This window comes from Megascapheus bottae, chromosome 3 (assembly GCF_031878675.1).
Source record: "Megascapheus bottae isolate mThoBot1 chromosome 3, mThoBot2.hap1, whole genome shotgun sequence".
NCBI classification, from domain to species: domain Eukaryota; kingdom Metazoa; phylum Chordata; class Mammalia; order Rodentia; family Geomyidae; genus Megascapheus; species Megascapheus bottae.
In genome coordinates, this window is record NC_143511.1 from 30,866,765 (window position 1) to 30,881,997 (window position 15,233).

The 15,233-nt window shown below is 44.2% G+C and overlaps 1 protein-coding gene across 1 annotated transcript in view; it reads left to right on the top strand.

Annotated features, from left to right (window-relative positions):
* The window catches only part of LOC150065200 (semaphorin-4D-like), a 48,554-nt gene extending 35,535 nt beyond the window's left edge, over positions 1-13,019 (top strand). The window contains exons 7-16 of the mRNA XM_090329765.1: positions 1,990-2,083; positions 3,243-3,356; positions 4,210-4,361; positions 6,497-6,672; positions 6,757-6,904; positions 8,177-8,399; positions 9,221-9,336; positions 10,676-10,848; positions 10,921-10,964; positions 12,501-13,019. Coding sequence (XP_090185891.1) covers positions 1,990-2,083; positions 3,243-3,356; positions 4,210-4,361; positions 6,497-6,672; positions 6,757-6,904; positions 8,177-8,399; positions 9,221-9,336; positions 10,676-10,848; positions 10,921-10,964; positions 12,501-12,817 — 1,557 coding nt within the window. The 3' untranslated portion in view covers positions 12,818-13,019. The remainder of the gene's footprint in view (positions 1-1,989; positions 2,084-3,242; positions 3,357-4,209; positions 4,362-6,496; positions 6,673-6,756; positions 6,905-8,176; positions 8,400-9,220; positions 9,337-10,675; positions 10,849-10,920; positions 10,965-12,500) is intronic.
* Positions 13,020-15,233: the final 2,214 nt, after the last annotated feature.

The window sequence follows — 15,233 nt, forward strand, 5'->3', positions numbered from 1 at the left end:
GCCCATTCTGGGAACATATGCTCTGAATGGGTTGAGCAGATCATTTACTGTCCTTCCTCCAGTCACATCCTTGACATCTTCTACATTTTGCTATGGGGGAGCCTTGCACCACTCACTTCAACATTCAGACAGCTGAGGATTCTTCTGAAAAACTACTGAACTGAAAAGCTGTTTGCTAGGATCCTTAATTATTGAAGAGTTAAATGTATGTATGTATGCATGTATGTCTGTATGTCTGTATGTAGTCTGTGTGTGTGTGTGTGTGTGTGTGTGTGTGTGTGTGTGTGTGTGTGTGTGTGTGAAGCACTGGGCACTGGTGGCTCATCCCTTTAATCCTAGCTGCTCAGAAGTCTAAGATTTGAGGACTGTTGAAGCCAGTTGAAGCCAGCTTCATCAGGAAAGTTCACAATAATCTTATTGCCAATTAACCACCAAAAGAAGAAGAAAAAGAAGAAGAAAAAGGAGAAGAAGAAGAACGAGGAGGAGGAGGAGCAGGAGGAGGAGGAGGAGGAGGAGGAGGAGGAGGAGGAGGAGGAGGAGGAGAAAAAGAAAAAGAAGAGGAGGAGGAGGCGGCAGAGTGGAAGCAGAAGCAGCTAAAATGGAGTTGTGGCTTAAGTGGTAGAGTGCTAGCCATGAGCACAAAAGCTAAAGGACATACCTAGGCCCTGAATTCATGACTGGCACACACGCACAAAAGTTATTAACTTCAGATCAGATACTTAGTATGTAAGAGACCCCGGGTTTGGGCCCCAACCCTGCAAAATGGCAAAGGAAGCACAGTTTTGTGTGGAAGGTGAAGCCATGGCTGGGTAGAAACTACTGAAATGAAAAATTCTTGTGTAGTATGCAAGACATCTTGTGTTTAATCGCTAGCACTGTGAAACAGACAAATAGAACAAGTAAACAAATATCAATTCAACCTGGGGTGAAAAATGGCAAGAAAAAGTACGGACGGGCTCACTAGAAATTAACTTAGGTCAGCGAAACTGTTCATACCTACAATTCCAGAATTCAGGAAGCTGAGGCAGAAGGATCATGAGTTGAAGATCAGGCCTGTGCGACATGTTGAGACAAGAAAAATCAAAAGAGAAATTTACTTAGGAAACCAGGTACTTGCAGACACATCTATGGTGTGATCCACAGTATGAGTTTACCTGGTTGTTGGTGGCCTCTGACATTGGACTCTAAAGTTGATATGGGATAGGACAGTGTTTCTCAGATAGAAAGACTTAAGCCCTCAAATAAAGAAGTTTTTTTGCTTAGGTGCAAAGCAAAGGAGTGATACCAGAAATATTTGTGCATCAGAGCATTTCAGGAATGAATATATCACCTATCATTTCTAGGTATTCTCTGCTCTTAATTACCTGTCACTTCAATTTGTCTCACTTTTCCAATATTTTGTACTTGGGTAGTTCCATTTTATTCTATGTACATCTTAGAGTTTCTTGTGTGTAGAAAGAGATTAGACCAAGGTTGAATTCTTGGACTATGCTTTCTTTCACTGTGGCTTGGATTGGCTTGGAGTTTTAAGTACCTGGATCCATCTGGCATATGATTTTGTGAGTGAAAGAAAGGAAAGATTATGCTTCTCGCTTTTAGTTCCACTTTGTGCTCCTGATTGACTGGATAATGTCATTCTCCCTGTGTTTTTTGTAGTAATGTTCTGCACACAGCCTCTGGTCACTGGCTGAGCACGTCCTGTATTAGGTTCTCTCTGGCCTCCTAACAACTCTGAAGTTATCAGCATCTAGGTCTCCGTTTTCCAGATGAGGAGACAGTGATCTTGAGTAGCTGAGTCAGGGCTTGAGGCACTGATGCATGCATGGGGCACCAGTGGCATACAGCACAGCAATGTGGTCCAGCATCCATTTCCTCCACTTTATTCGTCTTCCAGGAACAAGGAATCTGTAAAGTTAGACGGCACAAAGACACACTGTAAGAATGGAAAATCTGATTTTTATGAAGCTCTTTCTCTTTATTCCATCGTAGAACTTAGTATTCTTCAAGTTTCTGGGAATAAATGAGGATGGCAGAGGAAAGTGTCCTTACAGCCCTGCGTATAGCTCTACATCTGTTATGCTGGGTGAGCTCCCCTACTCAGTCTCCTTCACCCCTGAAGGTCATGGCTCCATGTTTCGTCCTGCATGGGAGTTTTGGCTTCCATATCTTCCTCCATTTTGTCTTCCCTGGCATACTGTTAACATCAGCTGTCTATGCAGAAGGTGGTATATTTCTCAGTACAGATTCTTTAAGAAGAGTATTGAATGCATTGTTGAAAGTGCTAGCCAGTCACTACCATAGTAGCACACAACTCTGGCTTTCTTTGGTACACAACTTATGTATGATCCTTTTTTTAAAATTTTAGTTTTTAATTTTTATTTTTTTGCTAGTCCTGGGCCTGAGCACTGTCTTTGGGCCTTCCTCAAGGCTAGAGCTCTACCACTTGAGCCATAGCACCACTTACGGCCTTTTCTATGTATGTGGTACCAAGGACTCGAACCTAGGCCTTCGTGCATGCTAGGCAAGCACTCCACCAGTAGGCCAAACTCCCGGCCCCTGTATATTCCTTTGTGCAAGGAAAAAGAGCTGTGGAGTTCCATGCTGTCTGCTGTGGTCTCGGACATCTTCAGTGAGCAGGCTGTGTACATTGTCTGCACAAAGGTTTATGCTCAACTTTTATTAGATCCATGTACAGTTTGTGGTTATGTGATATCCATCCTACATACACACGTTAGTCTTCACCTTCAAAGCAATATTCAGTTAACCACATCAGATGCTCAGTACATTCTTGCAAAAGAGGTTTAGGACGAGGCAATTCTATCTTCTTGCAGATTGATGCATGTATTCTAAGCATGTTTATAAAGTTAAGTTACTAAAGAGAAGATGTATTACATGCGTTTCACGTGAGAATGTTTTCAACTTAGAAATGTTTCCTCATATGCAACCTATGGTAAATTGAGGGACATCTGTATTAGCAGATGTGGGAAGTTCTCACCTGTGTTATATTTTCTTATTGCCCTTTAACTTGTAAAATGCACTCATTGTGGCTACTGACTTTAACCCCACCAAAGAAAAGACATAGATGTAGGCAGCTGCAGCAGCATTCAGAAATTGAGAAATGTCTCTTTTCTTGGAGGGGATGGCAGGATTTAATTCAGTTCTGAAATAATCATACTTAGTGCCACAGTAAAAGATCTGATCTGATTCCTTTCCTTCTCTCTTCTGCCTCTGTGCTGCTACAGATGGACAGATTTATGCAGGGACATCAACTGACTATTTTGGAGAACTGCAGGTCATCTCTCGATATTCTCACATACATCCTCTGCGGACAGAGTACGACACTAACTTGCTATATGGTAAGACACAATGAATCTAACATGGTGGCATGCACCAGGTCTATCCTTGTAGGGTACTGAGCTTTAGTCAGCCACTAAGCAGTGGGATATCTGGAACCGTTTGGTATCCCAAGTGTAGTGAGGGATTTGTTGACTCTTTGTCCATAGATTATTGTTTGAAGACCGCCCCCCCCACTTGAGAGATTCTGTAAGCCTAACAATTGGATGGAAAATGTAAAACTAAGATTGCTCACTTTGGGAGTGTGGTGTCATTTCGAGGTGAAATGAAGGATGTAGTCTTTGTGTCATGCTTCCATATCCTGGTCAAGTAGAATCAGAGGGTGCCCTGATGTTCCTAGATAATACTCTGTGGATGTCTGACTTTGATGAGTGGGTGTTAGGAGGAGATTGGCTGTGTTTTTGGTGGTGGTGGGGAGCACTGGCCAATAGGACTTTGGGTCCCTTCGAAGCCTCTTGGTCTCCAGGAAGAATTTAGTATGCAGGAACACTGCTCATCTCATAGAGAAGCACTTATTTTGGCGGCTGGGGTTAACTGGTTTGAGTCATTTTATGAAGCAGCATATGGTCTGTCTACCAGCTGAGATGTTCCAGTAGGTTTCTTTCATGACCCTGGGACATTGACTTGCAGGGCCACAGCCTAGAACACTTCTCTAAGGCTAAGAAGAATGAGGCAAGGCAGGCTTGGCACGGTCGTCATTCCCAACACGAGCAAGCATTTGTTTAGAATATGGCACACACAAGCCAGATATCTTTGCAGGAAGGTCCCCAGCACCCAAGGCTACACTAACTGCCAATATGAGGATCAGGCAATCATACATCTCTGTATATAATGACAATTGTCACCTTTCTGCAGAACCTAACTTCGTCTTTGCTGATGTGATCCGAAAAGGCCCCGATGGTCCCGAGACTGATAATGACAAGGTCTACTTCTTCTTCACGGAAGTGCCTGTGGAGTATGACTTCTTTTTCAAGTTGAAGATCCCCCGGGTTGCAAGAGTGTGCAAGGTGAGTGCTGGGCTGCTAGTCTAGGCCTTCTTGTCCTGTGAAAGCAAACCTGGAAGCGTGTTTCCCTGATACCCAATCTCTTCCCGTTACTGCTGCCGCCATAGAAGGGCCTGGAAAATCCTTTTGTTGTCAGGAACCCTTCATCAGCATCTGTGGATACTAAGGGGAGGGTGACACCTAGCCTGTAGCCCAGTAGCTTGTGATTCTTAAGCACCCTCCTCAGATCTCCCCACGCTAGAAGTCCAGTTTTGTTGCCTGTGCCTGCCAGATCCTGTAGGAATTACAATCTGATTGTCTGAAATTCCCAATCAACCTGAGAGTGAACCATGAACCAACAGCTAGAGGTGAAGAAGCCAGAACTACATTGAAATGTTTGTCAGGATCAGTCTTGACATTTGATACATGAGGAAGGGCTTAGCCTGTTTATAAAAGTGGGTTTTTAGAAGAAAAATACTGGAGTTAGAAAACTTCAAGGTACTTAAACTGGCATTTCCGGGCAGGACAGGGGATGGGTTTTAAACCATCAGGATCAACAGAACACACAGCCAGCAGTAGTCAGAGCCACATTTTCACCCTCCCCCCGACATGGAAAGGCACGCAGAACCATGCAGAAAACACTGTACACACCCAAGTGTCTGCCTGGCACCATACCGGCTGCCTGGACCTCTACCCAGTCCCCGGTTGTCATCACCCCATGGCAGCCTCAGCCCTCACCTTGTAGAGCTGAGTACCATCGGCGTCCAGGCCATGCTGTAAAACATGGTTCAGGTGATGAGTAAGCAGAACTCTGCACAGAGGCCAGACAGATGATCTCCATGGTTTCACTGTGTTTCTCTCCTGCAGGAGGAGAGAGCCAGTCTGGCCTTGTCACTGACCTTGAGACCTGGCTCTGGGGTAATAGGTTGCAAGGACGTGCATGGACAGGGTCTGTAACAGATACTGTAGCCTGCCTTCCACTTACTCCAAATCAAACATGAGCTGCAGGTCTGAAGTAATTTTTGTTGTTCCCCTGAGTCCTTTTCTTGTCCTGAACTTGTTCTTTCTGCTGGACTGGGGCCTGGATAATCACAGCTCTTGGTACCTCTTACCCTGTGCACACAACTGCTTCTGAAGAGCTGAAAGCCCATGGGAAAAATGGCCACAGACATTCTGGAAATTCCCTCTGCTAAACATCAGAAGATGAAATCCTCTTAGAAGAACAAAATGTATCTTTGGTTCTTAACAGTAGAGAAGAGAATCAGATGGGTCTTTATTATGCCCAGGGTAAATAAAGCTTCCAGCTCATACTCTGTGTATCCATTTTCTTCAGTGATTCTCCTCTGATGGATAGGATATTCATAACATAAACCCCATGGATGCCTGAATCCATGGGTAGCACAATATGCACATATGCTGTTCTTCTAGGCCTATAATACCTATAGTAAAGTTTAATGTATAAATTAAACTGGATAAGAGGTTAGCAATAGTAACTAATTGTAATCAGAACAATGATAAACAATATACTACAAAAAGTTATGTGAATATGGTTTCCATCTCAAAGGAAAGTCTATAGTCTGAGACTGGAAAATCACTGGTAATCAAAACTGCAGGAAGAAAAACATGGACGTGGGTTGGGAGTCTCAAATGAGTCCTCTGCAGATCACAAGTCACATACATTTTACAGTTGTCTCTCAGCCAGAGGCCCAAAGAACAATGTTTAAGAGAAACCCATTGTATCCACACTACTTGAGCCATCATTTCACGGTTAGAATAGAAGTAGAGGCTTGATTTCTCAATTCACATTCACATCTTCACACAGGTAAGCTTCAATTCTGGAGGCTACCTCTTATTCCATTGTCCTTGACACATACATTTGTTGATATATCATGGTTGTAACATCACAGGAGACAAGAGCCCTCCCAGAATGGAGCCAGAGCTCCATTGGTCGGCTCAGCTGCCATTCAGATACAGGGATTTCATATTTTGTTTTATTTCATCCAGATTCTGATTCAAGTCAGTCTGGATCAGAAGAGAAAACAAAGCTAGGTTGGTCATGCTGAGTACTAGCGAGAACAAGAAGGCAGTGGATTTTACATGTGGACTACATGCTTTGGGATCAATGTGAGCTCTGCAATGTCCTGTTTCTGGGGTTTCAGAATGACATTGGTGGCCAGAGAGATTTACAGAAGAGATGGACCTCCTTCCTGAAGGCCAAGCTGATCTGTTCCCAGCCAGACCTGGGCCTGATCTTCAACACGTTGCAAGATGTTTTTGTGCTGCGAACCCCAGACCTCAAGGAACCTGTGTTCTATGCCCTCTTCACCCTGCAGGTGTAAGTGCTTTTGGCATGTGGGATATTTCCTTCCCTCACTGACCTGCTGCTCTGTGAACACTCAATGAAGTCTCTTCTTTGCAGGGACAAGTTGGGGCTAGTGCAGTTGTCAGCTGTCTGTGCCTACACACAGTCCAAAATAGAGGAAGTCTTCTCCCAAGGGAAGTACATGGGGGTTGATAACAAATGGATGCCCTACAGTGGCCCAGTACCCACTCCACGGCCAGGGGCGGTAAGTGAGATGGGGGCTTCAGGAGAGGGCTCTTCTTCCCATTCAAGTATCCAGGCCAGAGGGTAAAATTAAACACAGAACCCATGCAGCATTGGCTATTGGCTGGGCCTGAGATCTGATGAGCCCAGCTTGGACCTTCTCTTTTCTCTTTTGTGTGCTGTTGAACATATCTCACCATACTATCCTGTGAAATTAACCCTATATAATACAGCTATGACTATTTCAAGTTTCTATCAAGAACCATACAATTGCTAGGTGCCAGAGGCTCACACCTGTAGTCCTACTTACACAGGAAGCTGAGGTCTGAGGATCCCTGTTTGAAGCCAGATCCAGTAGGAAACTCTATGAGACTCTTATTTCCAAATAATTAGCAAAATTCCAGAATTGAACGTGTGTCTCAAGTGGGTAGAGTGCCTGCCTTGAGAAAAAAAAAGCTAAGCCTAGGTCTTGAGTTTAAGCTTCTATACTGGCAAGGAAGGAAGGAAGGCAGGCAGGCAGGCAGGCACAATTTTTCTGAAAAGGCTTCTCCACTATCCTGTGCTATCTTGTCCACTAGTACGTAAGAGTCATGCATTTTCCTATTAAATGGAGTCAATTTTAGATAAAGGGAATACAAATTTCCAGGGGTGATTTGGATGCCTGTTTCTTGTTTCCCAAGTAGCAAATAGGTGTTTGCTTCTCTATAACTAGCTCTCTCTCTTCCCCCCCTCTCTCTTTCTCTCTCTCTTTCTCTCTCCCCCAACCCTCCATCTCTCTGTCTCTGTTCTGTCTTTATATCTGTCTCTCTGTCCCTGTCTCTGTCTCTCTGTATCTCCCCCAACCCTCTATCTCTCTGTCTCTATCTCTGTCTCTGTCTCTCTCTCTCTGTCTCTCCTTCCCTCTTTCTTTGTCTCTCTGTCTCTCTGAATGTCTGGCATTGTCACTGATATTGTCAACTTTCTTCTGTGTGAATTGAATATTTTTAATGCACATCAAGAAGCTGGTACCAAAGAAATCCTTCCTGCCATATCTTTTATACTATTTAAAACTATGCTGTTTTCATCAGTGCCTGACAAGAAAGGGCTATCGGATGATGTATTTTCAATCTTGTCCATTTTTTATGTTGATAGCTATTTCCTTCCCTGACTACGTCTCAAAAGCACAGTTTTGTCTTGTAGATGTGTTTAGAATTGTGTTCTTCGACTTCTGGGGAGAGGGCACCTCAGGTTTCCACTGTCATTCTTTTGTGATAATATTCAGTGGCTTGCTAACCAGTCCTTTCATTCTTCACAGTGCACCAACAGAGAAGCACATGGAACCAAGTACACCAGCTCTTTGAATTTACCAGACGAGACCATACTGTTTGTCAGAGACCATCCTTTGATGCATGACTCAATAACTCCAATAAATAACATGACTGAGTTTATCAAAACAGGTGTGAACTACACGCAGATTGTGGTAGACAGGACCCAGGCCCTGGATGGCAAGTTCTATGACGTCATGTTTGTCACCACAGGTGAGATCCCAGGGCTTCACAATTACTGGATGCTTCATCTTAACATAAGAGAAAGGAGATTCACATAAACCCCTTATGGATAGATGCAGTGTTGTTCTTCATGTAACCCTTGCAGCTTGTGACAGTGTGAAAGGATTGCTGAGATATTGCAACATCATGTTCCCCGGGGGGCTTGTTAAACATGCAAGTCTGACCTGTGTCTGAGATGAGCTGCTGCGAAGAAGTCCCTATTGTCTTGGAAGAGGAGTGATACGTGTTTATATCACAACGTCAATTGTGATCACTTAGTGGCCTGGCATTTCCAAAGTGCTCTGCAGTAGGCCTTCTTCCTGCAACCTGAGAAGAATCAGGCTGATCCAAGTCCTCACCTGTGGGAGATATACCTCCCTCATCTGTACACTCTAATAATAATGGCAATAATGGCAGTGGCATACAGCCTTGGCAGGTGGCAAGGCACAAAGCCCATCGCGGTGCTTCTCTACTAACTTGTGTATCCTGCTCTCAGCTGCCTATAGTCCCAGCAGAGTGGGGTCTTTGGAGAGCCCCTTTACCTGGAATCTGCCTTTCACTGTCTCAGTGTCAACTTCACTGGTGAATGATGTTGGAAGGGGCTTATGCTTCATAAAAATTAGGAAAATGTGTAAAGTGATGTTCTAATGTATTGGTTTTGTGAAGGGCAATTGTTGCAATGCTCTTCATTGGACAAGTAAGCTGGGAGTATGGAAGAGGGAACTTTGCTTCCAAGATCAGAGTTCATGGTGTATGTCCTCCCTCCCCAACTCTGGGGCTGCCTCACTGACCTATGGCCTCGAACCTTGCAGAACAGGGCACCCTGCACAAAATTATTAGACTTGAGAACATCGTGTACATGATTGAGGAGACCCAGCTTTTCCAGAAATCTGGACTTGTCCAAACCCTGGTGCTGTCTTCAAAGAAGGTAAAGTAGTTGGGAAAACAAGATTGGCTGGATACCTTGCTGAATGACTTTTCATGTCTGTGATCTGAGTCTGATTGTTGAACTTGACCACTGAAGTCTGCCTGGCCCAGGTAATCCAGTCCCTAGGACAATACACAAAGCTACACGATGAACATGGGATTTAAAGTTTAGGAAAGGAGGCAAAGCAGAACTGGAAAGACAGAACTTCAGTGAGTCCTTGTGCATACGGTGGCAGCCAAAGTTAGACACTCCATCACTATGAACAAAAATGTTCTTATGTCCTTAGCCTGTGAGATCATAGATTGTATAAGTGGGATGTTATGTTGTACAAAGACACATCAATGTACCAACTGGTAAGAGAAATGATAGGTCAATCTATAGTTCCCTCTTCTGTCAACACCCTGCTTCCTTCCTAACCAGAGGCATATAATGTTTTTCATTAGGGTTGCATGCTCATGGCTGGTGCTATGCCACTTGAGTCATGCCCCCAGGCATGGTATTTGGCTATTTAATTGCAAATGGAGTCTCACAAGCTTTTCTGCCCAGCTGACTTCCAACCACATGTTCTAGTTCTTATCTCAGTAGTTAAGATTACAGGTCTAAGCCACAGGTGTCCAACTAGTTATCCGTTTACTAGGTCGTTCAGGTGAAACACAATTCCCACTCCACAGGCAGAAACATGGTATTGCTGTCATCATACATGTACCTTCTGTCAGACTATGTTTATTAGATATAACCATCAGTCCTGATCACCTGTATTAAGGAGAGCCACTCCAATTAATCTGGAATCAGTGATGTGACCAGAATCTGAAGGCCTTGGCTTTGAACGGGTCTGCACTGGGGCCTGGCAGCTGATTTCTTCCTTACAAAGGTGGCTGAGTAAAAAACCATTGGTTTGGCTTCCAACTGTGATGCTGTCTCATAGGCAGTGTTGCCAATAAGTCAACCTAGGGTGTAAGGCTAGGGGATCCCTTCCACCAGTAAGGACAACGGAAGGACAAGTCAAATGATCAGAGTTCTCCTAAAGAAGCTAGCATTGGAGAAGCTGCAAGCTGTCAGGCTGGCTGGCAGGGGGCGCTCAGGATGGAGGGAAGGCAGGATTCAGATCAAAGGCCTGGTGAGCCTTTGCCCTGTTGGACACCAGACACTGCCTTTCTTTTCGCACAGCTATAAGTAATCCTCGTTTTGGACCTCAACAGCCTTATGTGCCGACTGGCCCTGACATAGAAAGGACATTCCCCCTCAACGCAGCACACACTCAACTCCTAAAAATGCTCAGATCCTCAGCCATCCATGAGATTTGCCTTACGCCTGTTCTGTCTCTGCCTCCCACACATAGGACAGCAAGTTTATCTATGCCGGCTCCAATGCAGGAGTGGTCCAGATCCCCCTGGCCTTCTGCAGGAAGCACAGAAGCTGCAAGGACTGTGTGCTGGCACGGGACCCCTACTGTGCCTGGAACCCAACTGAGGGTACCTGCGAAGTTCTACATGAAACTCAAGGCCCAAGCAGGTATGGGCAGTGGGCCTCAAGCAAGTCCCCCCATAAATACACAGTGAGTGACTGTTGTCTGTTGTCTTCTAGGGGCTGGATTCAGGATATGAGTGGCAATGTGTTCTTGTGTCCAGGTGAGTTTTTCTCATTGTAGCATCTGGTGTGTGTGTGTGTGTGTGTATATGTGTGTGCGTGTGTGTGTGTGTGTGTGTGTGTTTGTGTTCTTTCTCTACTCTGAACAGAGGTCACCTGTCATATGCCAGACCTATGACCTCCTGAGTCCCTTTGATTACAGAAAGAATATTTTTGCCAGCATTGGTTATATTCACCAGAAAGAATTTTCTGTCTCCTATTGTCTTCTTTTCTGTTCTGGTCTGCTGGAGCTTGTTAAATAAAACTATCTGGGAAGAAAGGAGAGCTGCAGACTGAGCAGCTCTCATCCAAAATCCACAAAACAGAAATGTTTTTGAGTGGCAGTTGATGCCACAACTGGAAAATTTCATGTATGGCACAAATGTGCCACATGTAAGATTATTAATGATGGGTTATAAATTTATCTTCAGTTTGTGTTTACAAGCTGAAAATAGTTAAAACACAAATAGATTTCATGTTTAGATGCCTGCTCCTTACCCCACCCCCCACAAGATATGTCTCATTACACATTTACAAACATTCCAAAATCTGAAAAAACTTGAAATCCAAAATCTTTCTGGTTCCAAACACCTCAGACAAGAGACACAGAGCACATAATGTGTTCTGGCGTCTACTATATTTGACTTCAGATTAGGATGCCCCAGGCTTGGCTTCTTCTTCTTTCTGAACAGATAGCAATCCTCAGGTTAGGAAAAATTAAAAAGTGTATGACTGGCATTGAATGCAGGTCTCCCTGCAACTGCTAGAAGAAGCATTTTGTATTGGATTCAGGATTCTGTTGCTAGATGCACAGCTGCTCAATGCTTGATCTCCCTGTGTAGGTAAGTTTTCTCTTGGTCGGTGGAGTCGGAAGTGAGAAATTTGTGCCATCTGATTGTCCCCAAGGGCTGCTAACCAGGATCATCTTGCATTTGATCATATATTTTTCATATATTTTAAATTGTAATTAATAGAGGGGTTACAGTTATACTCGCCATATAGAAGAAGCATTATTTCACATACATTGATACCCCTTCTTACATTTTTGCCCCCATTTCCCTCCCCTACCCCTACCCCCCATTTTGTTTCCCCCCTTCCCTTTCCTATTTCAAATAAACACATAAGCATATATACAATATACCAGATTATAAGGTAAGATACTGTAACGTTATGAGAATAACCAAGGGACAACAAAAGAGATGAGCAATAACATTGTACATTAAGAATAACATTCACTCATTATAAAGCTGTTGTTTCCATATCCTGAAGGTCCTTTCATTTAGCCTCATCCTGTATGGCCTTATGTATCTAGACTTTGAGCTACTATAATCCTCTGCTAGGAGAGTCCAAATTTTGTACTAATTATTACAAATGAGGGAAACCATGGAGCCTATGTTCCTTTGGGTCTGGCTTACTTCACTTAATAGGATTTTTCTCTTTTGACCTAAAGTTCCATCTTCCTCTTGTGTCATCGGCTTTTAAAAGCAGTTGAGGAAGTGAAACAGGGTTAACACTGTACATTTATCTTGCTGTTCTAGGTGAAAAAATATTAAATCTCCAGCAGCATTTTTCCTTCACTGGTAGCACAGCATATCTCAGATGCTCCCCCAAATCCAACATGGCCCGTGTGATATGGAAGTTCCAGAATCGTGTGATAGAAACCAAGGGGGATAAGTATATTATTATGGAGAAGAAAAACCTGCTCATCACCAAACTCTCAATGAAAGACAGAGGGAGGTACCAGTGCCTGTCTGAAGAGTGGGTCAACAACAAATCAGTTACTCAGGTGCTCAACAGATACTTCCTGGAGGTGATGTTATCTCCATCAGTGCCTTGCTCTGCTGATAAAAATTAGTAGGGTAACACATAAAGGGTTGGCAGCATCTATGAAGAGGCCATAGCACCAAGCCTCAGTCATATGAGCCATCAGCATCCTGAAAACCAAAGTTTGTCATCAACATAATTCACCAGTTCCACTTATTAAAGACTGTGTATCTCTAGTCCAGTGACAACGACTTGCGCTCCATCTCTTTTCCTCTTAGTATTCATCCTCTTTCTTTGTCTCTTGGCCTACAAGTGCTGCAATGGCTACCTGCCTAGGTAGTCCTTGAAATTTCGCTCCATCTGCTACTTGAGAAAAAGTTGAAGTGGGGATTTTTCTCATCTAGATCACAACATAAAAGACACACGGGTAGAGCCTGGTATCTTCTCCCTGAAATAATGGTGAGCAACGGAGGCCAACACTGGAGCCCTGCTACACCGAGACAGGGACGGATACCTTCATCAGACAGAAACCATCCAAACAAACTTTCTGTCACAGACAGCCTCTTGGTGACCAGTATGAACTGATGTTCACTGGCTTGGGTGTGGTTGTTGACCTATCTGTGTTTCCCTATCTGAGTCTTGGAGTCTGTGCTGGGAGAGTTTTGTGTTTGCCCCTCAGTAGTCCAGTCTCAATAATAATAAAGCAGATTCTAGCCTTTGTCACTTTTTTCCTCTTGAGTTGAAGCATCGTTTTCACACATCCTTGTTCCTCTACTCCCTCCTGCTTCCTTTTTCCTTTTGAGGGAGCAAGAAGAGGGGGACTCAATCGGAGAGTACTCTCCCATACCCACAAGACAGGTTCTGAGTAGAGGAAGCTAGACCCGTGGCTCTGGGTGGTCAATAGGACTGAGCCATGAATGCAGTTTTGCAGTGGCCGGAGTACCAGAGAGCAGACAATGGGAGAGGAACCACATTGGCTGCTCTCTTGATATATGCATATATGACAAGCAGGCACAACTCTCCTTTGTATCAACAGATTGTTTCCAGATACCCACAGATCCCAAATCCATGGATGTTCATACTCCTTATAGAGCATGGTGTTACGTGCGCAAATATCTTCCCATATACTTTAAATCATCACAAGATGGCTTATGTTAACCAAGACAATGTAAAAGCTATGAGTGGTTTTTAATGTGACATTGTAGAGAGAACAATTAACAAGAAAAAAGAAAACGAGTACAGGTTCAGCACAGACATAGCATTGTCTGTGCAATTGGTCTTTCTGCAGATATAGATAGACATCCAGTCCACAGGATCTGGGACCACTTCACAAAGCTGATCAGGTATGGCTGGCTGGTTACACGGCCAGATGTTCACAGGGTCTGAATGCTACCCGCAGCCCAGTGGGGGTGTTCTATGTGCAAAAGACACCATGCTGTCTCCCAGCTGAATGGACCCACAGCCAGGGCAGATTAGTCAATTTGCATGCATTTCTAAATTCTTTAAGCACGTGTGTCCTGCTGAGTCCTAAGCAGATGAGATCTACCCACAGGGCCTGGCTTCAAGTTTCTTCCTGCCTGTGTTACTTCAAGGACCTCTTTGGGGCCCTTCTCTCTCCCCTGGCATCTTTTGAAGTGCCTTTACAATAGCAGAATATTTGGCTACAGTCTGTGTACAGACTGAGGATGACTGAGCTCCTTCAATGATAAGGCAACAGACCTGGGGCAGAGATGAAGCAGCAGGACTATCTGTCTACCTCAAGGTGAAGCTTAACTGATTTTGGCCTAGAATATTTTGGAGTTTTTCAGTAGCTTGGATTCTGGTGAATTCCAAGGCTTAATTAACTTGGCTTGATGTGGAGGGACAGTTCTTCCTTGGCTTCATGTGGAGGGACAGTTCTTCCTTGGCTTCTTATCACTCCTATCATTCTACCAGTAAGTCCATGAAAGAGTCAAACAATAGCCAAATGGCCCCTAGTGACGTAGGACCTAAAAGGTGACCAGTGACAGTGACTCACAAGCTCCCTATTCCAGTGCTCACAAGTTACGAATCAACTGGAAGTTGATGTAAAACTGACTGAAGGAGGAGTTTCATTCACAGTGGCATTTTTGACTTGCTGGAGTTAACCCTGCTTATAGTGGACATCACCAAGGAATCTGGGCAGTCAGAACAGGTAGGGTCTGGTTGTTGATGCTGGGAGACAAGGTAGGGTTATTCCTGCTTGCTGAATGTGGGATGGGGATTCCTGTAGTTACAGCACTGGGAGATTTTTCTATGGCTCAGTTTTCTATAGAGAAGTCAACAGAGCTCACTCCTGGATCCTTCTTGAGGCCTTGGGTTCACACATGTTCATAAAGCTCTCTGCCAGATTCAAGCCTCCCTTCCACCTACGCTTTCCCAACATCTGCGCCAGTATAATGTCAGATTCCTGTACTCCCTCAAGCCGTGACCTTTTCTCTTAACTTGTCCTCTGCATTTCATGACTCCCTGTGTGGAAGTCAAGAAGA